This window comes from Accipiter gentilis, chromosome 12 (genome assembly GCF_929443795.1).
Source record: "Accipiter gentilis chromosome 12, bAccGen1.1, whole genome shotgun sequence".
Lineage (NCBI taxonomy): Eukaryota > Metazoa > Chordata > Aves > Accipitriformes > Accipitridae > Astur > Astur gentilis.
Window position 1 is genome coordinate 34,243,293 of NC_064891.1, and position 23,462 is coordinate 34,266,754.

Genomic DNA, 23,462 nt, shown 5'->3' on the forward strand with positions numbered 1-23,462 from the left:
ACACAGCTTCAGGTGTCATCTCAACTTCTTACTGCAATGAAGAATGATTAAAAGCCACATTTGTCCAATATCAAAACTTTTGCAAATTTGCATACAAAACCAGAAAAAAACTCCGTATGTTTGTTAGTGACTCACAGTATTACAGGAATCACTAAAATGATGGTCAGGTTTACCAGCCTAACTACATAAGAAAATTTTCAGAGTTATATAGAGATATATTTTTTGACAGCGAAAGTAGGCATCCCATATTAATTTACAGTCAAATACTTCTACTTAATTAGTTACTACACTATATGTAACACAGTGGAGGAGACAATGAAAAAGTAGGAAACTTAAGACTCCCGTCTGAAAAGAAAAGACTATTCAAACCAATGTAGGACTGTAGGAAGAATGATGTCATGAGAACCACTTCTGAATATGAATTTGAAATATTACATAGTGTGAGGAGCCAAATCAAGTAAGACAGCAGGACACATTTTTGCAAGTCAGAATCAGAACGATTACATGTAAATTCAAAAATAACTCAAAATTACCGTGTGAAAAGCTTTTACTAGATAAACAGAAATATCCAGGTGACGTCTTAAAAGACTACAAGTAAATATTACAAAAAGGCATGCCAACAACTTTAAATAATTTTCTTAAATACTTGCATGAAATATTTCCCTCTTTCATAGACTACAGAAGTAAGCAACAGGACAGGATCTGAACAAATGGTCTTTGTAAGAACTGCTGCATGAACACTTCACTCATAGCCACTTGCACGTATTATGTATTTCTCTGTTTTGCTCTTTGGTTTTTTTAATGGATTTAGAGGAAGTCCAAAGAAGGGCAACTAAAATGATCAAAGGTCTTATGAAGAGATTAAAATGGCCTGGACTTCTCAGTTGGGAGAGAAGGAGGCCAAGGGATGAGATGATCAAGGCTTACAGAATCACGAAAGTGGTAGATAAAGTGACTGAAGAACTGTTGTCACCAAATCCTGATATACAAGAACAAATAGGATAGCAGCTTAAAGCAGGTAGAAGAAAGAGTACTTTAAGAGAGGGTAATTTAGTGTTGGTAGAGCTTCTGAGAGTCTCTCCTGTCAGATGCTATGATCTCAGAACGTTCAGAAAGGGATTAGACAAATTAACAGGCAATAAATTAATAAATAGATACTGAAAGGATGAATCAGGGATGCACCCCTCTCTAATACAAATTTGGATGCTGGAGCAGTATTAGGAAAATAGAAGATGGAAAATGGCCAGGTTCGGGGGATCTCCATAAACAGCACCTCCTACTGCCACTGTCAGAAACAGAATAGTAGGACAGATGGACAACTGTCTGATCCAGGAGGAATTGTCCTATGTCCTTACGTTCATTTTTTACATAGCAGTACAGCTGTAAAAATATAGTTCAGCATACTATTCCTGACTTCTCACTGACTTTCAGTGCAACTAAAAAGGCAGATTTTCCTTTTTTCTTTTGTTTTTTTTACCACATATGAATACATGACATGAAATCATATTAATATACATTTTATACTACATCGCACAAAATAAGAAAAGCACTTGTTAGAAATAATGATACTTTTGCTGGCATTAATGGTAGCTGACCAGGTCAGGATGAAAGAAAGAAGCTGAAATGTTTCACTGTGGAGTAGTTTATTAAGGGGCAGATCTTGTTAAATTGGGGGGGCGGGGAGCAAGAGAGTCAAAGCCCAAAACATTACAGTGTAGCACCAAAACTTGTGAAACACTGAATTCTTTATGAGCATCCACAAAGGATGACGAAGACTTGTAAAAACAAGACCATACTCATAATATAAAGCTTATTCATCAAAAATAGGTGATGAGAATATTACACTATGAACTCACATGTCACTTGGTAAGTAATTCTGAAATCAAAGATCCTTATTCTTAACAAGCAACCACTAAGTCTAGACAGACAGACTAGTTAGCTACTGCCCCATTCATGAAACCTCAAGTCAAAGTTTGCATCCAGCCAGAAGAAACAAAAGGTTTTGACACTCTGGGTCCAAGGATTTGTCTTGCATGTGACTTCCTATTTATTTCCTGCCAACACCATCTTGAAACTCCACTTTTATCCTAGACATTTGTTCAGACTTCTTCAAGGTTGGAAAATAATTGCTACCCCAGGGGACTGCACAAAGACATGGTAAGTTTAATATCATCCCAGTTATTTAAGCAATCCATCTTCTCCTAGCTTTTCCCAGCATGAGGACCAGAATTCCAGTCTCCAATAATTTATATGTTATATTCCATTTTCAAAGTGGCATAAGGGAGTCAAGCAGTTTAATATGACAGAAAGTCAATATAACTTGATTATCTTAAATGCCCTTAAAAACACCAGCTGCAATCAACTACCCTACACAGCTTTGTACTACAGACTTCAAGGGATAGCCAAATCTTCACCGCTGACACCCTGGTCTATACTGAATCATCACCTAAGAATGTTTTTTAAAAGTCGGACAGTAATAACCACAGATTTTTTTGGCCTTTATTCAGGTAATGGTCTACCAAGGCTGCACGTATGTCTAAATATTTACTTCTCCATGTTATGTATGCAAAGAGAACCAAGTCCTGGAGCACACAGATACAGGGGGAAGGCATCTTGATTACAGCTCATCCAATTGGCCATGTAACAGCAGACTGTGGAAGAGACTTACATTGCCATCGTGCCTTTCCCACCACTTATTTATTCATGGGCATGAATGTTTCCACCTTGTAGATTGATTTGTGCTTGTGCTTCACGGACAAAAATGACTGCCATGGTGATGTAGGAGCACATTGCTTACATACCGACAAGGTGCCCACTCCAAAACTGTGCAAACATATACAAAGGGGCACGTGCGCTTCCCCCCTGGGAAGGTACCCTTTCCCTCTGGTTGATTTTACATTTCTGAGAGTGGTAAGTGGAACAACCCATTCTGTCTTGGGGGTACTGAGGTGCAGAAATTCAATTTGTTAGGAGTAATATATATCTCCTGCCAAAATAGATGCCAGTGTAATTTTTTGGTCCATTGGTAATCCTCTTCTGTAAACGGGTCTACTTTTTGACTTTGCAGAGATTGACAATAAAAATAAAATGGAGAAAAAATATAGGGCACAGAAACAACACAGAAGAGGAAGCTGAAGAATTAAACCCTGTTTGAAGAACAGCTGGTCTCACTAAGCTAACAGTCACAGCACTATGGCTTATATTGTACGGATGGCTATATTGCTTGACTATCTGAAATTTCATACAGCTACAATTAAATTAGCATTTATCCAAAATGCTGATGCATTATGAGTGCCTTGTAGGCCAAAGCTTTATTGTGGTGGAAAACCATAGCTGTACTTCCATGCAGCCATTCACAAATTTAGCAAGCATTGTTCAGCACATTCAAGAAGCAAAAAGACTAAGTAATACCAGGTTGAAGGACAATTTACCTCAGCTAGCATCAGTTCTGTACATTCCACTGCTTTATTGTCAGTTAAGAACTGAAAAAAACAGAGATGCATTTTAATGACTCCAGTCCTTACATGGAAATATCCACTGATTTACTCCTCAGGCAGCTGAAGGTGTGACAAAAATACCACCCAAAGTGGCAGCTTGTTAGGGTCATACAATGTCTTTCCTCTACATGAAATACAAAAAATTGAACTAAAAGTTTCTGAAGTCATTAGCTCTGAATCTGTCTTTGTTTTCCCTATCATAAAACTAGTCTAACTTTATGATATCATACTTTTAAGTCAGTCTCCTCTGAGGTTAGACTCACCTAGTCATATATCTTAGACTTTGTGAAATGACTCTAGAAATTAAATCCATTTGAAGATTTTCATATCAATGAGACACAGCAAGTTTTAAACATCAGTTTAAAACTTTAAACACAGTTTAAACACAACTGTGGTTGTGTTTCACATTGTCACATTTCTTGCTTAAAGTAAAGACAAAACAAACCAGAAAGAAGATATTCTCAGGAACTTTTAAAGGCTCTTCCAAAAGCAAACTCGTCCATTGTTTGCCAGACACTGGAAGATGTTGAACTGTGGCCAGAGCTTTGTCCACTTACTCCTTGAGTGTCAGTTTGTCTCTTTCAATATTAAAATGTTAAATGAGAACAGGACAGGAACCAGCCTCAGGGCCCAAGACCTGTCATCACAGGCAACCCTAACAGGATTCCCCTGATATCATCTTAAATCTCCATCTTAAAACCATTTTTCCTTCTGGATTGCTACATCTAGTGGAAAGTGTTTGAAAAATCTCACCACTCCAAGAGTTCCAGTTTCCAAGCCAAATTTATTTATGGACAGCTCTATTTATGCTGTTATTTTCTGTTAGCTTAATTAATTACTTCTTATCCCTCGGTGGTACCACCTCTACAGATGTTTTTATAGCCATATCCTCTCTCAGCTTTTATTTACATTTGTTACACAAATGAAACAAATGCTTCTGATCTTCTTTTATATAACAACATCTGTATGCAACAAGTGACAAAAACCAGACAAGGAATGCCAGCAATGAAGTCTCACCATGGTCCTGCATAGTGGTAATAACACTTCCCTGATTCCACTGAAAATGCCTCATCTGGAACTTCCTAATATCTCATTTATTCCTTTCATTAAACTCACGACCTGGTTGTGCTGTAATGAATCAATACATCTGTCTCCTCATTTGTTCACAACGTTTAATTCCACAATTCACAGCAGAAAAATTTTATTAGTCCTTAATTCAGCAAATCCCAGAATTTTTCTGAGTATGACCCTACCTATGGAAGAACAGTGTAAAACAATCCCCCAAACTAGCACAGTACCAGTCCAGCAGTTTCCATCTCCTCTGTGGTATGTCTCTGCCATGACCCCACTTAGAGACACAATCACTACAGGTACCACACAAAGTATATGATTAGCACTTTGAAGTTGCATTTCTGCTCCTGCAGTTCTTCAACATCCAAGTTCTTCTTCTGTAGCAGCAAAGCTGCACAAAAGTGTGTTTTCACCAAACTTATTTGGCATACCCTTATTCTTCTGTACTAAACTCCTCAGTAAATACATTAAATGCAGCCGATCTCAAGACTGACACCTACAGAATATATCCTGGTTTGGAGGGAGGTTAGTATTAAATACTTTCTCATAAAAACTGTTTCCCTCTAATACCTTTCCAGTGGAAAGTGTTTCCCAAGTCATGCTCAGTAGTGAAATGGAACAGGTAAAAGTTACTTGCAAAAATTAATAACTAAAGATGGGTTTCCTCTGATTCTGCTTCAGGGCATCTCTTACTATGATATCCTTAACTCTGGCAATTTATGGGAAGTATGAACTATCCTTGTTAACATGGTAAATGCAAACCAATTCTAATAAAGCTAGAGCCTGACTTGTTACACATGCCTAAAACCAGTTTTGTAACACTGCAAATGAAGTTGCACAAAGGGATGTAGCACGCTTCTTAGCATGCTTCCTATGAAGCACTGATGGCAATTCTGTCTGTTGTTCTTCTCTATGGCTCTGCACTGGTCATGAAGTAGATTATTGGACCGGACTGCAAATATTAGTGTTCCACTAATGTTTTGAGCATAACATTTTTGTCCCATACCTATAAAGACAGATACCCTGCCAGGCTCACCAGATTGCTGTTAACACAGTAGTAAAAGTCACCACTTGCAAGTAATTGCTATTACAGTCAAAAGCTTGCAGAAAAGGGATTTTTTTTTTAACCTTTTTTTCCCATAAGCTTAACAAAAGCTTCTAAAGGGTAAGAGTGGCCAGAATATCATATGAATATCTGTCTGGTGAAAATACTAGCAGAAGAAGATTTCTTTTCCTATTTTGATCAGTAATACATTCTCATAGCTATTAAAAATCTCAGCAAGAATACAAACAGAATATTGACAGGAAAACTTGATTTGGGCATTTTTCTTTACCATTAATTAAATTCTTAAATTTTTGCAACATCAACACATTAGTGACAATGTATGACGCCCTCCCTAAACACATGCACACAGAGAGGCTTTTTTCCAGAAGTACAAGGCAACAGAACCAATACTCTGAGAAAACTTTTTTTTAAGTTTTGAAAAGTTCTGTCAAGCCCTTTCCATTACTGAGTATATGGATGGAATACCTACCGAAAACATAGGGAATGAGCAAAGTAATTCTTAATGTTGTGCATCATAATTTTCATTTTATAGTCTCACCCTTCACAGGCTTAGCAGTTGCCTAGGGAAAGACTGGGACATGAGGTACTGGGGAATTATTTTCATTGCATGTTAAAACCAAAATATTTTTTACAGAGCTATTTTATGGGCATAGAACTCTGGAAATCCAGGGTTCATCCTTTCTCCTTCCCATGATATTTTATTTTTCTGGGAATTTGTTCTATTTTTAATAATTTACCCACATTTTGATCAAGTTTTCCTATTGAGGAAAAATAAAGTCAGACCTTCTGATAATTTTCTGAACAGCGTTAAAACAGTGATATATAATGAAATTACTGGAAGCTGCCCTGCTCTGCTTTCTATCTACCAAATAGCTACAGCACACTCAGCAACAGTACCAGCTTCCATCCGTCGGCTCAAGTTTTCCTAGAACTCAGCTATGAACTGTGAACACATCACTCCACACTCATCATCCGTGCTTCCAGCGGCGATCACAGGGGAGTAAAAGAACAGTAAATTCTAAAAATGGCTTTATACTGTGCATAATCCTTGCACAGTGTAACTATTTACTGACAGACCCATGCAAGTTTTCTGGTTAAAACTTTCTTATAGAACAGCTGGCAACAGCTGTAGTTCAGGGGCAGGGTTAACAGACTGGTTCTGCATGGTCAGTGATTAGGCTCAGGACTGTGCACTTAGAATTTCTGTGATGCTTCTCCTCTGTAGTTCTATATTTCTGATCACTTGTGGCAGAAAATTCATGTGAAATACTTAGTCACAGTCCTAGGGCAAAAATTTCTGTTCAGTAATGCCTCGTATTTTTAAGAATGGTAGTAACACTGGATTAAACAGATCAAAAATTTCAACAAACCACTCTAATGTTAGTGAACTCAGTGTGTTTTTAAATGCATTGCTGAATTGAACTATACACATTCCTTAATAATAACACCAAGATTCCTACCGGAAAGACAAGTGAAAACCAAATCTGTCTCTTCTTCAAAATTCAGACTTTGAGCATGGAGATGATGATCTCAATGTTTAAAACTATGGAGTTGGTTTTTTTTAGACAGCCCCCATTTCCTCTGTGTACTTCTCCCCATGTTCAAGTTTGGGACCTGACTGTCCAGACAGATAACCTTAATATCCCACATTCAGGACAAAGTATGTTCTTTAAGTTCTAAGCAAATTCTTTCACCAGCATACAAACAAACCTTGAAAACCTCAAATCTCTTGTTGTCTCTGAATCTGTCTCATCTAATCTGCAGTCAAAGTTATCCCATTACATATACTAAATTGCAACCACATGTATAGCCCTGTGTATATACATATATATATATACACACACACGTAAGAGAGAGCTCACAAGAAGCCCCTTCCTCATTGAGTCCCTGTAGGGAAGTCGTGAACAAATTAATTTGAGCACAAGTTTTGAGTCTGTTGAGCTTTCTGGAATGGTGCCCAGCACCTGTGTGGTGAAAAGTTTGGGAAACCTGACACAAATCAGTCATTTTGGAGCACTACAGGGCCAAGAGCTGCATGTTCAGCTGAGCAGAACTGCAGTTCCAGTATTGCACTTATACACTTCACTTTTACATTCATTACATGTTGCTATTCGTGTAAAAAGAAAACATAATTCCAGCATGTCCTTCCCTGAGGTAAAGCAGAAGGCTATGTGACTACTTCCTCAAGACTTAGCGTGAGAGACCTCACTAAACTTCTGCTACAGCATAAACTTACAAAGAGGAAACCAGATGAAACAGCCCAGAGACATCGCAAAGGGTGGCAGGAGCTGAACTGCAGAGAGCCTTCAATATTCCGAATGTGCTTTTTAGAAGCAGGACAAAATTATCACCTAGACACAGAGGGATGTCTGTGTTATGTCTATTGATACCTTCACCTAACAAATTTAATCGTTTAACTCAAGTACTTCATGCTTTAGAAGTTTCTGTCCTGCTACATTGTAAACAACCTATTCAAAGCACCTTTATGTCATTACTCATTTTCTGGGGTGGATAGAAAGAGTTTCTTTGATTTCTACAGGCTGTGGAGCAGGTTTCCAAGGAAACGGTTTCAGCCACCCTGGCATGGGTCAGCTTATACCTTATTCCACAGGAGTATCAAACCAGTGCAGTAGTGATCAGTGTGTTGACCATTACGGCCAAGTAGTGGGGACACTTTAACACTTGAAGCAATGCTAAAATGTCTGTACAAAAGCAGAAATAGCAGATGCTGTCAGGACAATGACACTACTGATACTTTTTAGCAAGAATAATTGATCGGAGCCTATACCACCTTTTTACTGACCAAATATTTCCAAAATGGTCTGTATGTGAGTTACAAGTCTACTTCTCTTAATAAATTCATAACCTTGTACAGTCATTTGTGGAGTCACAAAAATAAACTAAGTGCATCAAATACAAAATATAAAACTCAAGCATCACTGACACTAACAGTTTCCTTTCAACTCAATTTAAATGAAAATAGACTGGGGGACATTATTAATTTTTTTGGTTTTTCTTGGAGGTAATAAATACTTTTGCTTCAAACTTTGAAAGGGAAGTTGTTACTACTCTTGCAAATGCATAATTATGATGGCAATAAAATTATAGCTTTAACCGTGGGGGTTTTTCTGAGCAGAATTTTGCCGTGCATTTTTAAAAAGTACAGTCCAGGAATAATTAATTTCATCTTCAGGCAATACAATTTTATTCCTATCAACAGAAAAGAGAAGGCGGTTTTCCAAACTACGTACTAAATAACCTTTCCCATGATGTTCTTATGCTAAATTATAGAGAAATATGGTAAACATTAAAATGGTTTCTAATTATATAAATCATTTATTTAATTGCCCTAAGCTGAAAATAAAAAAATCCAGAAGTCTGTAGGCTTTCTATATGAAATAAGAGCCTGTGTTCCTATTTTGAAGATAACCAAAGGTACCCATGTCATTTTAGGTTCAAGAGGACAGTTTCCATTGATAGGAGTCCACATAAAGCAAACCACGTGTAGGGATACTTTTGCATAATTCGTTGGCATAATTCAGCATAGCCTTATTGGTTTATTGCACTGTTCAATATAAGGTCTAGTTTCCAAGAGAAAAAAATGACATGTGCCAATCCCTCTGAAGTCTTATATGGAAAATTCAGCATTGGCAAGGTTCTGGGAGAGCCTTCAATGAGGATTAAAAGTCCCAGAACTTTTTCAGAATTGTGGAAGAAAGTAGACTTAAGAACCAACTACTCCTATTAGGAAAACAAAAGCAGATATGATTACTTTATTTCCTCCATGCCAAATCTCATCTCTGCTTGGAAACATGGAAGTGAAGTGTGCCCTATCACTCATTTCAGGTCAGGAAGGAAACTATTGTAAAATAAGCGATAGTGCGAATTTTAAGTACAAAAGCACTAGATCAGCTTTTCACTTTTTTTCAGAACTAGATCTCAGGTGGATAACCATATCCAGTAATGCTGATCTCACAACAGTCACTCAGAGTCATTTTCTAAAGAACATAATCTTCTTATGTTACTCCATGCTGAAGACCAAGGCAATGCTACAAAGCCATCTACTTTTACTTGTCATCTAGGTTACAGAAAAAACCTCTTTTAGTTTGAGCAGCAGACATTAACATATTGTCTAATATCTAACAATCTCTTGTGAGAAATTGAGACATCTCCTTTAGATAAAGTAACGTAAGACCTGTGGCAACTTTTCCTCCCTGTCCCCAGTCAGATGCTTGTAAAGTCATGTCTTCTCAAGCAAAAAAGCCTGAGCAAAAGGTTTACCCCTTTTCTTCAATGGAACAGATATTTCTTGACATGTTGAGAGAACCTTAAAGTCACACTCAAAGCTGTGTTCCATGCAGCATTAGAAAAGCATCATTTAAAATGGTAGTAGCTAAGACCGTTCATGAAAAATGTCAAAATTGCTTTGATTTGGTGGGGGGACCCCACATTTTAGCATTTGTAAGACAGCAATCTGATTCAAAGCTACTTCATACTAGAACAGAATAACTTCTTCAACTTTACAGTTTAAATAACAAAGTAAGTGATTGTGAATTCTGTCCGCAGCAAGGGTTTATGCAAGTTGAAATGAAAGGTAGTTTCTTTATTTCAAGCAACTGAGAAAAAATGGATGGAAAGTATAAGTCAGAAGAATAAAATGATTTGTTAAGCACTAGAATTGACAAGTACCTTACCTAACTGAAAGAATTCCAAGCTCTCCGATTCTTTCTCCTTCTAAATGTGCATTTCCTTCAGCTATAAAGAATCTATCCTTTCTATAGGCTAAAAGAACACAGAAAATCCCTGAGTTTGTCAAAACTATATGAAAACCCACAGCACTTGGCATCTCAGAAATCAGTCCTATCTTTGTACTAATACCAGTAGACTTACCTTTGAATCCTAATTTTCTTGCAAAAGATAGATGGTTTACTCCAACTAAGCATTGTGGAGGAGCAAAAGACATAATGGTGTTCCCTTCTCTCTGGTGCCTGTGCAAGCTTGGGAGAAATACTTTGTGCAATGTTAGTTTGGTATTTTACTTCTTCCAAAAGAGCACCGAGCAGAAAGAGAAACACATTACAACTCCCAGAGATTATCTGTGAACTGTGTTTAAGTTGTTTTCATGGACAAAAATATCCATGAGTGGCTAAACAAAGACATTCTTACACTGTATGTGTTCTTAAAGTATTTGTTCTGCTTCCGATTTACATCTGCATAACACCTAGGGGTAAAAGTTCTGAAACTAATGAAATTATAGTGTGCGATATTGGTGCAAATTAAATCAGAAACCAAATTCCTGACCGTGTAGAAGCAGTAATATCAAAGATGACTTAGAAAGGAAATAAGGAGCTACAGAGCAGATTGAAAAGGAAATGATTCTGTGGCCTAAGTCTCGGGTGTTGATGGCAAATCAATGCCTTGCAATGCGAATTGCTATAGCCCCCCAGCAGCAGCTGAGTCTCTCAGAAAAGTGTATTTTATTCCTAGTCATTCAAGAGCTGTTCTTAACGCTACATCTAAATCAGACTCATTTTTCTAGCTATCTTTCATGCAAAATAAAAACAGGAGGGAAAAAAAAATGTATTTGCCGCTCTTTCCAAGTGCAGCAGAATCTGTTAGCTCCTTTTCACTTTTACTGCTTCAAATGTTTCACAACAAAAGCAAACCTGCAAACTCAAATTCCAATGAACTTATGTCTGGTTTGTTCTTTTAAATATATCTTTTTCTCATTACATATGATTCATTAATGAGAGAATGCTTCTTACTCAGAGAGGAAGGATTTAAAGGAACAGGCAAGACTACAAAGCACATAAATTAACTTTTTTTATAGACATATTTTTTCTTAGACATAGGCAGAAGTACAACAATTTCAGCAGAACATGTTGATGAAAATCAAAATATAAAATACTTTGATTTTTCATCATATTGCAAATCTAGCCTCCAGACTTGCCTGAGGTTGCACAACTGAGAGACTTGGTAGAACTAATTTTAACAAAAGTCCTGGAACAGAAAAAATAACCTTTCCTCCAGCCATGCTGCCCACAATACAGAAAGGGAGATTGAACAGAAGACCAGGGGAAAACAGTGCCACTGGGACACAGGTTGGTGGTGTTCACTGCAATCACACATTTTGGAAAGCTCCATGGTGAAATGGTGGCAGGAACAGAGCTAGAGGTTAAGCACAACAGAATTCAGTAATTTTCTGGTTTGCTTGCTTTAGAAACGTTTCCTAATGCACAAGAGCAATTAATGAATTCTATGCAACACAGAACAGAGGAGAAAGCAATTGAAAAATTGCAATATCCCCCCCAAATAAAGCAGAACAGGCATATTAAAAAGAAACAAAATAAAAGAACTTTGTATTGTCAGAGCCACAGGTCTAAGTACTCCAAAAATATAAAATCATTGAGGCTCTTTTTATACTCTGCAGTTGAACCTGCAAAGTGTCATTGGAGATTTTTTAGTGAAACATCGCAGTGTAGTGGGAAAAGACAATCAGGCTTTTGCAGCAAATTCATACTTTGCCTGTTTCCCTTATTTTCCCTGTGCCCTAATTGAGCTTAACAGTTTACTGGCACTCATTCTTCAGGATTTATACCAAGTAAAATCAAGTGCTCTGGGTTTACAGACCCTGAAGGCAGTTTCTGTTCATAGTTATTGATATCATCAGGAAATAAAACTTGAACACTGGAAAGACCAAGGGGATGGACAAGAACTACAGCCGTAAACTGTAAGCTATGGCCTGGCACAGTGTGTACATGCCTGCCTCTGAAAGAGGAAAGGAAATTGGGAATAATCTCCCTCCTTTTCAGCTTCCTTTTATTCTTCTTTTTCTCCATTTCTGCTAACACGTACTCATTCTTAGCTGATGAAACAAGAACAGAATAGTGCTTTTCGATTCCTCTCATAACTTTTGTGGTTGACTTCAAATTCAACTGTAATTGCCCTGTGTTTCAAACAACTTTATGCCACACAGACTTATCTTCTTAGGTAATATGTCAATGAGTGCATTGTGCTACATAAATACTCAAAAGAATGACAGTTTAACCTTGACTTTTCTTAAAGGTCCCTTTTTGCTGGAAAAATTAGCACTTTTTTGTTCCAGGAAAAAACACTTTACGCATTAATAAGGAAACCTCATTGTGTGCCTCCCTCTAAACATACATATATCAGTATATTACCATTCACCTCAGTGATACTCAGACTGATACAGCCTTATCTGAGAGAAAAGTGATACTTTGAATTTTTAGGTAATTTCTGTTATTTATGAAAAACAGCTGCAAACCTGAACGATTAAGAACATAGTGTGCTTCACTGTGTCATTCCAGTGACTTGTTACTTCAGAAATTAAATCAAACACTAATTTCCATCTAAAATCATCTTCTGCTTGTTGTCTGGTTTAACTATTTGCTTCAGAAATTTCTGCTGTCAGGATGGTGATGACTTAATATTTAAACATGGTTTTCCAGACAGAAACAGCAACAAGAAAATTTTATGCTGATTTCACTGTTTTTAAAGATGAGTGGGTTTTTTTAAACAAAACAGTAACCTTGCAGGAAAAGATGTGATTTTTCTAGGGGTGCTTTGGCATTTTTCGTTTCAAAACTTTAAAAAAAAAAAAAAAAAGTTAAAGCATTTAAAATAAGAATTGAATCGCCTGAAATTGTGACAGAAGATTTTTAGTTGTGGATTTTATTTAGGTCATAGTGTAAATAGTTATTCTGGGATTTCTGTTTCTCTGAAGAAACCCTGAAATACTATATTTGGGTTAAGCCAAAACTTACTTAATTTTGTGCTAATTTATGACTGCAGCAGTTGAAATCAAGAAGCTATTATTTGCACAGGCTGTGAAAGTTTACTAACTTTAGGAGACCTTTAAGTAGACTCTTGAAATGCTGCTTGCCTTGCCATTCAATATAACACAGAAAACTGGCCAATAAGAATTTGGAAGTAAGAAAAAAGACAAACAACTTTCTTTTGAAAATATTGTTAACACAATTTAATAGGCCGAACTGGCAACCTGCACTCTTACTGTGATTTCTAGCAGCTCTGGGGCATGAGTGACACAGGGTTCAACCAGATTAAACTACATATATTGCTGGAAAGCTCTACTGTTTCAGTTCTCAAGCACTGCACAGGTGAAATGTTCAGTATAAATATGGATTAGCCTGATTACACTTTGAAAACTTGTAGACAAAAATCCTTCCATTTAGTACCTATGATATTCCATTTATAAATAATTTTAGGAATAATTTCATATGCACAGCTGGTACTGCAAGACTTGCTAATTAAATATCAAGGCAAGTAATTGGACTTTCAAGAGTTCTGAAATTACAGAAATCCTGAATGGTGTTGAATACTTATCATTCCTGGCAGGTATAAAACCACAGCATAAGCAAAGTGCACCTGCAAATCAATGGACAGAAAGCTTAAGTATTGTGGTGAAACAATGGAGTTGAGTCTTCTACCTGTACAATGTGTGCAAGGCACAGGTGTAAAGCCCCAGCAGAAGAAGAGTGGAAGTTATGCCCAAAAGAGTAGAAAAGATATGCCATTTAATGAGAGACTGTGATTTGACAACATATTTTTATGTCATCATTTCAGATACATAATTTAGTCCAGAAATGTCTATTCACATATAGTCACAACTTCTTCCCTCCCTCAAAAGACATCTCACATATAGTCCCATATACATCTATACATGTCTAGATATAGATATACAGATGGACACTTACCAAAGGTGAAAGTGATACTATGTTTTGGTGTGTTGCCTTCCCTTATAATAATATTGATCTTCCTTCTGCAATGGTTTACAGTTAACTGATGAAAAGTGCTTTAGAAGAGCCAAATATTATTAATGTTGTTGTATGTGTGGACAGATGCCCTTTTTGTATCTTTAAGTGATGGCTGGTATATGTATCAGTAATATTAAGTATTCTCATAAGCAAAATCATGTACAGTACAGTCCCAGCCAGCAGGAAAGCTTGTAAACTGGTGCCAGATATTAAATGAAAAATTGCTTTATCTTTCCCACAGGAAGATGTAATACGAGTTATGGACGGCACCATGACATTTATATGTAAAATGATTCCATAAAGTTAGCTGAAATGTTATAAAAATATCAACCTAAGATGTGTAGGTATGGGAAATTTCAGTTTTGGTGGGTTTTTTTCCTGGCAACACTACAAACAGTAGGAAACAGTAGCTTGTATGGAGAAATGAAAGTAACCGTTGATAGCGATCCCTATTATTCCTCAGTATTCACAGTACAAATGAACAAGAGACCTCCCAGCACAGATCTATCACGTTTGGTTTCATTTTACCTACAAAAAGAAACTCTGTTATGTAAACATGTGACATACTGTGATGACAATGGTAGCTGGCTAGTATTTGGCATAGATGAAGAGAGGAAGACAGGAGTGAAAATTTTACATGACTCTCAACTTTTCTTCTTGTATTTCAAGTGCAAAACAGAGCTCCTCTTCATTTGTGCTTAATGGAAACTATGGTAGCTAACAGATGTTACAAAAATGCCTGCAGAAAACAACAAATAATGATCACCAGCCAAGGAAACTGTTAGCCTCTGAAATTACACAGGATATTGCAGTTGCTCATTTCCTACAACCTAGTGTTTACTCAAATCACATCTAATAATTGAGGACAAGGAACATTCCTGCTGACCACAGCCAAAAAAGACACTAGGGTCAATAAAGGCCAAAATGAGGTCTCCAAATAAAACACCCTGTAACCTTATTCCATGATTAGGTGTATAGAAAGAAGTAATATTTTAGATAACTAAATATAAGTAAGCAAATGTATTACTTGGAAGAATCAATACAAATAAAGCTAGAGATGATTTGCATGTTATTTTCCTTAGGAAAAGGAGGATCTCCAGCCAAGGAGAAAAAAAAAAGAAAGAAAGAAAATAAACAGAAATTTAGGAAAGGCAGATTATAAGGAAAATTGTATGAAAGCATATTCACCTTTGCTTTGACTAACTTTAACAATCAAATGCAAGAAAACTATTAATGGATGTTGAAATGCTAGTCCAAATAAAGAAGGCTAATGTACATTGTAAAATAGCATTATTACTTCCTTCTTTCAGGTGGTAAAAATGATGATTGTGGTTGTGCTGACATTTGCCATCTGCTGGCTGCCCTACCACATTTACTTCATGGTTACTGGGATCTACCAACAATTGAATCGGTGGAAATACATTCAGCAAATCTATTTGGCCAGCTTTTGGCTTGCCATGAGCTCCACAATGTACAATCCCATTATCTACTGCTGTCTTAATAAGAGGTAAGGATCGGTTATGAAACAGTTGGCATGCATAGCTTCAATGGGAATACAAATGGTTTAAATGGGATAAAAGACAAAGAATTTTCACTTGAATAGTTTTCAGTTAGTGGGAAAGAAAACAAAACAAAAACTTCCTTTAGGTTTGTACTTGAATTGAATCCCCAAAAACCAAATGCACACTTCCAGTAAATACTTCGGTCTACTGAAAATTTCAGAGCAAAATTCAGTATTCAGAAACCAACCCTTCCCATTTCCATATACAAAATTTAAAATCTAAACCAGTTTAATATTTTTTGGCTTGCAAAACATTAAATAAAGAAGTAAAGAAAGTCATTAGTGATATACAGTGCAATCTGTATGTTCACTAGCTAACTGTAGCCACAAATTTGTTTTCTGTGCTGGAAAGATATCATATAAAATGTGATTTACTGTGTATTTTATACCTCACCATTAGATTTCTACTGGGCTCTGAGGTCTGTAACAGGCTAATAAAACAAATATTTATATTCTCATTACTCAACACTAAATTACAGTATTGTTTGATAGCAAGGCATTATGCTCTGAATTTCAAAGGCACTGCATTTGTTGAGTTTGGTGAGATTTTATGGATATTTGGCAGTTTGAAACTACTGGATTGCAGAATGAACTCATGTTTTTCATTTCAGCTTGTAGGACCAGGATCTAAACAAACATTATCCTGGCCATCCTATTTTTCAGTATTTCTTCTACTATTATTGGATACAGACCACCAAGAACAATGAATCAGTTCACAAACTCAGTCAGTATGAATCAGTATTGAATAAGTAATCTGAAAGATTATTTGAAATCTCTTTTGAATGAGCAGCTAGTGTCAAGTTTAATTGCTGGCAAGCTTTATACCAATTTTGTTAAATATTTATAAAACCCCACTAAAGATCATGCAATACTTGTCAAAAGGAGTTTAATCAAAAATGAAGTGACCAAACCCTGCCGAGTTTTTATTGGTGTAAAAACACTGTTGTCTGCCTCCTTGATGTGGATAACTTATGATGCTTAACATTCATAGCCTTTTAAAATATCAAGGTAATGCCTGATTTCATACAGCCTTCTGCCTCTTTTGATCATTTACAACTGTTTAAAGAACAGGTAAAGTTTTAGTATACCAGAACAAAATCCTAACTCAAATAGTGAATTTCCCATTAATTTCAACAGAAAGCAGATCTCACTGGGTGTCCAGTGTCTACAAAATCACAGGCGAGGAAGAACTACACCTCATATTTTCTCAATTGCTACCATAAAACCTCTAAAACATTGCCATTTTCTTCAAAAACTTTTTATGGCAGAGTTACAAAAGATGTTATTCATAAAAAATCAGTATCGCTGATGTGGTTTATGTTGACACTTGTACAGTGCAAAATTAAACATCTGGATTAAAGAATATGAATCAACAAAAATTTCATAATTTTAAGATGCACTAAAGGTCACCTTGTTCAGAATTTAATGTAAGAATGAAATACTGGTGAAAGTTTTCTTATAATTAAATTCCATATTGAAATCAAGAAGCCAGAACATCTGCTTCCTTTTCATGCAGTAGGAAAATACAGCCTCTTGCTGGGAGTCAGATCAATTCATGCAGTATTGTTACATCTGCTGGATCTAGTATCAGAGTTATAACACCTATTCCCAGCCTCATCTTCCAGGCTAATTGGGATATTACTTACGTATCTAGATAAAAAGATCATTATTTCAAGATGAAGAAAAAACTTGCCCTGAATGAGAAAGAGGATAGAAGGTGAGACAAAAAAATACACACTAAAGATGTTTAGGTTTTACAGCTTCCTTCATTAAATCCATTTCTATCAGAGGTTCTTCCAATATTTTTTCATAATGTGGACTGCTGAACCATTGCTCCAAAAAGCTTACAGACAACAATAAACAACACAACTGATTGTTGAAACAAAAACAAGAGAAGCAAGACAAGTGAGAAAGTCTGATAAGTTTTAGGTCTAGGTGAAAAGGTGTTTTTTTCAGGTTACAGATAATTGATTTTCTAATATATTTAGCTTCTATTCTGAAAATGCATGCCCACAAAAAGTAACAACACTCTTTATAGTAAATCTCTGCCTCTGAATTGAAATAAAATAACACTGTATGAATATTGCAAGCACTAATGTGCTAAAGCCTCAAAATTCCCATTTGTACATTGTTCACATTCAGTTTTCAACTTTCTAGGAACTTCTTTAATTATTACAAATTATTTCCAAATATTTTATGTGAACAATTATTAGTCATTACATTTAAGCACCTCTGTTAGAGAGGGAACACAGAAGGGATATTGGAATCTGGAAACTGGGATGGTATATTAGAGAAAAGACTGCTACAAATTTTCTCGCCGAGAGAAGACAAAAATATGGGTGCAGATTTCATCATAGGTCAAATCAAAACAATTTCTGTGAAGATAGTGCTATGAAAGCTGGTGTTTGTTTATTCAGGCATGGGCAAAGGAAGGGAAATCGAGCATCAGGAAAATACCAATGTTAAAATGCAGGGAAAGTACATAGAAAATCAGAAACAGAAATGAGCTGTTAGCACTGTCATTTTTACCCTACTCAGACTTTAGTCAAGCAAGAAGCAAGATCCCACTGACTCACCACAAACAGGATTAGGGGCAAGATAATTTGCCGAGTCAGTGTCCTCTCAGCATGGTGTATGTTTTCAGATGAAGGTCCGCGGTGGGCTCTCACAAGCACAGGCTTTTCTCCTCCCAGGTTCCGAGCTGGCTTCAAGAGAGCTTTCCGCTGGTGTCCCTTCATTGAGGTGTCCAGCTATGACGAGCTAGAGCTCAAGGCAGCCAGGTTTCATCCCACCCGGCAAAGTAGCCTCTATGCTGTGTCCAGAATGGAGTCCAGCATGACAGTGGTGTTCGACACGAATGATGGAGACAACACCCACGCCAGCCGTAAGAAAAGAGCAGCTCCGAGGGACACGAGTTTCAATGGCTGTTCACGGAGAAATTCCAAGACCATCTCCACAGCCTCAAGTCTCATCAGTTCACTGCACACATCAGCAGATGATTATTCCTAAGCATTTCATGGTGCCAGTTGCTAGACGGGCAGCACTGGACAATGCTCTCCTGCTTTGGGACTAGATAGTCATACCACAGGAACCCTAGCTATAAATATCATGAGACTTTTAGGCATCACTTACTTTGCTGCTTTAGAAAGAAAGAGGAACTTGAAGACATATGTATGCACCAGTCCGAAAGCACAGTCCCACCTTATATACAGCAATGTTTGTAGGGATTATCCAAAATAAGCTAATGGCATAAAAAACATTGTTTCAGCTGTATCTGACCTGTGGCATTTATGTTTTACTTACTGAACTGTAACAGGCTCCTTTACTTACTGAAGCTGAAATGTACGATGTTTTTCTATTGTAAGTGTATTAATTCTAGAGTAACAAAATTCCATAACATCTGATAAAAAAATTCTTTATAATGAAGACCTAATGAGCCCAAAGTCTATTTAATTGTTTTACAATTTAGCCCTATTCCCAGGCAAATAGACAAAATAAAGTTCAGGTGAATGAAGTTCAGCTCGGTCTGCAACAGTAGAATCTTTCAAATATATATGAAAAAATGGTTTTTAAAAAGGAGAAAATCTCCAAGAGACTAAGTTAAACTCTACCAAAGTTTCTGTACTAGTGAACATTAGATTCCAATGGAATGTATGCTTCCAGGAGGCTGTATTGCTTAGATGAACATCCTATAGCTTTCTGTCTCGGTGCTAAGGGTAAGATCTTCCTTCTTCAGCTCCTAACAGGAGCTTTGTGATTGACTTTAGAAAGGTCAAAGGATTTTAAGCTGGAGATTCACAGGTAATAAAAACACCACTTTGGCAATGAACACTTCTCTGCAGAAGATACAGTAACATGTTTCACTATGAAATACCTTCACCAGAAAAAAAAATATTTGGGCTATTTTCCCAAATTTTCCATAGCTAGATGCATGTAAAAATACACCTCTGTCTGCATCTGAAAACATGTTAGGCATTATTACACAGACACTTTCCCGCCCAATTCAGTCAAAATCTACTGACCATCTCTGTTGCAAAGCAAGCTGAACTTAATACAAAAGGGACCAGAGGGCAGCCTTTGTTTTAGATAAATGGCTGTATCAGTTGCCTGGATCAACTGGTTGCATGAATGTTCTCAAACAGTAAATCAGAACTTAAGCAAAAGAGTGTGAATGCCTTCTGACTTAGCCAGACCAGCACAGGGGAGTGCTCAACCCAACGTGGTACCAAAACTAAGCAATTAACAAAGAGAAGTTTGAAGGGAGAAAGGCTTGAGCTGGCTTTAGCCCGCATTCCTTCCCAGCAACTGGGGATGCTTGGCATTGTGACAGTGAGCATATCATAAGAGACTAGTAATGAGAATCATGTTTGTATTGTGATTCATCTGTATGGTCAAGTGCTATATTCTGCTAAGTGTAATTTGTATTTCTACTGTGATTTCAGTGCATTGCTGTATCACTCTGCTAAATCAAAATCCTGCATAAGGTGAAGCATCCTCAAATAAGTAAATCTGGTGTTTAACATTAAACCCTCCATGTGTGGAATAACTGAAGAACCTGGTCTTAGAGTACTGTACTCTGATAATAATGTATCACAATTCCAGACTTGCACTTTTCCTATCCAAGGCCTGATCTTAAATCCACTGAATCAAAGAGCTCTGTTCATTAATGGCTTTCCTTTTAAATGCCAGTTCATGTTTTTCAATGGTCTGCATTTCTGAAAAAAACAGATTTCTTTTCCATCATGCCACAGTTGTACTCTCACTTTTCCTTTAAAAAAAAGTGTATAGTAATTCAGCAAGTATCATGTTATGCTTCTAAAAATATTTTTTCTATTTTTCCCCCTGAAATACTCCATTTTAAGAATTTAAAATCTTCACAGGTGTTTAACAACTCTGCTGAGAAGATTCAGGATAGCTGCATACACAAAAAAAATGAACCTAACCATATTAACCTGAAGGTGACAAACACATGCTGTAAAGTCCTCTGTCTGCTCATGTACAACTGCTGAGGAACATGCATACAGAAAATGTATAGCTGTTAAATAAAGTGTCTTTTGTAACTACGGCTATTACAAGTTCAGTATTGATGAACATCAATACATGAATGTAAGTTTGAACAATATGGTTGTAGTGAGATTAACTTACTGTTTTTAAATGTAGAGTAAAACCTTAGAAAGCCATATATAAAAATACAGCATCACAAATGTACAAAACATCATCCTCATATAACTTTTATGATCCTTGGCTGACAAATATTGAGGAAGCAATGGTGGCTTCCTCACAGCTGTGTCTTTAGCAAAACAATTTCATTGCACTAAGTGTTTTAGGATATGACCTCCTGGACAAGTAATCCATTGATAACCTCACTATATTTTGGTAGGGTAGGGGTGTCAAAAACACCCTCATTCCTGTAGTTCTCCTCTGAAGTTACAGAATATTCCTGTACAACAACTGAAGAAATCCACGCTCTTAATCACAGCATTGCTTTAACAAAACATTGCAATGATACATAGTCAAATCCTTCTCTCTATCTCAAAAAACATGAAGGGTTACACAGTGAAACAAGTTGCACAGAAAAAGCTGCAGCTGACAGCAGATTGCATTTGAATGACCACTTCTGAACAAACATTTCGGTAAGTGTCCTGGTCACTATAAAATTCATTATAGGCCTCTTGACACTCCTCACTGAAGGTGGAGGAAATCAGATCATCCTCAGTTTGTGCCAATAAGATTGCTCAAAGTGGTAGCCTGCATGCAGCGAACATGCTTCTGTGTGACGACTCCTGGTGCAGCACTGTAGCACTCTCACGGCTGGGCTGCAACCTTCAATCCACGTTCTTCACTTTTGCTGAGAAGTCAGTTCAGGAAAATAGGCAGACACAGAGATAGCTTCCTACTGAGAGGGGCATAATACTCTAAGCCAGCTACAATTCAACAGCATCAGGAAAGATCTTCTGAATCCTTCTGATGTATAAGAGTTCCTACTACTTCAGCCCAGGCTCCTACTGGAGTCTGTCTCTAAAATGTTTATGTGATGAAAAGACTTCATTGCTCCCTGAACTACCATTTTGCAGTGAGGTTCCCTTAGCATAGGACAGGTTTAACTTTCACATCTCCAGAGACCATATGTTCAGCATCAGTTTTCTCTGTCATTCCCTTGACACCAGCTAAACTTGTGTTAAAAAAAAAAAAAAAGCCAGAATGAAAAAAAGCTAAACGTAACTACATTTAAACACAGATCTTCAAACTCATTTCATAAATAGAGATTTATAATACCCTTTTCTCAAGTCTTCCACATAGAAGCATGATGTTTAGAGGAAAAATGAACTCTGAGTAAACTGAGGGTACTCATACACGATGCATTCAGTAGATTGCAGCCTGTAGCTATTTGGCAGGAATCCCTTGACAGCCTCCCTTCCAGTCTGCTTAAGTCTTATTGTCAAGGTTGGGAGGCATTGGCAGAACTGCATGGCATGAGCTATTTGCAGCATGTTTACATCTGGTAACTAAATGTGTCCCTTAAGGAAGGTCATTGACCAATACGAATATACATTTTCAAAAATAACATACAAAAGGAGCTAGTATAGAAAAGGAGAACAAAACACAAGTTTTAGAAGCTGCCTTTTTTTTTAACTAGATAAAAACATTCAGGTGTTTTGGACATGGATGTTTCTCCTTTAATACCAGTGAATTTCTTTTGCATCAGTAAACAAGAACCTCCTATTTCTCTAACATAAATTTCAAAACCTTTCAGGCTGTTGTCTCCAGGAAATACAAAGTTTATAGAAACACTTGTTCCTGTTGCATTTATTTTAAGACTTTTGAAGTTGCCCCAGCTCAGGTAGAAACTTAAATCTGCTGTACTGCTTCCTCTAGTTCAAGATGAGCTTTAAATTAGAGTCCCAATTACTGTGTGCTGGTTGTTAATGAAGACCTCCACATATTGCTACAAAAGATGCAGGAGCTACTGCTTAGAATACATCACTGTTTACAAATGTTGTGTGAGTTCCTTGTATTAAATAACACATTCAGTTCAATTTAAGTCTTCCTGTTCATGAGCAGATTCAAGTGGTTCTATGTTTGTAATTCAAAATGATTTCTTGAGTGCAGTCAAAGACAATTCTTTATCAGCCCATGAGCAGCTGCGGTGGGTATTTAAATTCAGATTGTTACAGATGGGTTCATATATCACATGGTATACAGTTTTTGGCTAATTGGATTGCCTCTCTCCTATCTATAAGACTGAAGCATGCATATTGGATTACAACTGGAATCAGATTTCCCAAAGCAAATGGTTACATTTACAAATACCAAACTTGCCTGTTATGGGTACTCTGTAACATAGCCTCTGGAATCACTATTTCCAAGTTTCCCAGCAACAAGTTTTTGACTGCAATATTTTTGATGCAAACAAAAAGGGAGACCAGCACCAGTCACATGAATTGTATTTCCAAAGCACGCTCACTTCAAAA

General features: G+C 36.9%; 1 protein-coding gene across 3 annotated transcripts in view; it reads left to right on the top strand.

Annotated features, from left to right (window-relative positions):
• The window catches only part of TACR3 (tachykinin receptor 3), a 42,589-nt gene extending 23,590 nt beyond the window's left edge, over positions 1-18,999 (top strand). For 2 of the 3 annotated variants that reach the window (XM_049815546.1, XM_049815547.1), the window contains 2 exons: positions 15,740-15,936; positions 18,684-18,999. In XM_049815546.1, the coding sequence (XP_049671503.1) occupies positions 15,740-15,936; positions 18,684-18,999 (513 nt within the window). Of the gene's footprint in view, positions 1-15,739; positions 15,941-18,683 lie in introns of those variants that run through there. The other variant, XM_049815549.1, reaches the window with a different exon arrangement.
• Positions 19,000-23,462: the final 4,463 nt, after the last annotated feature.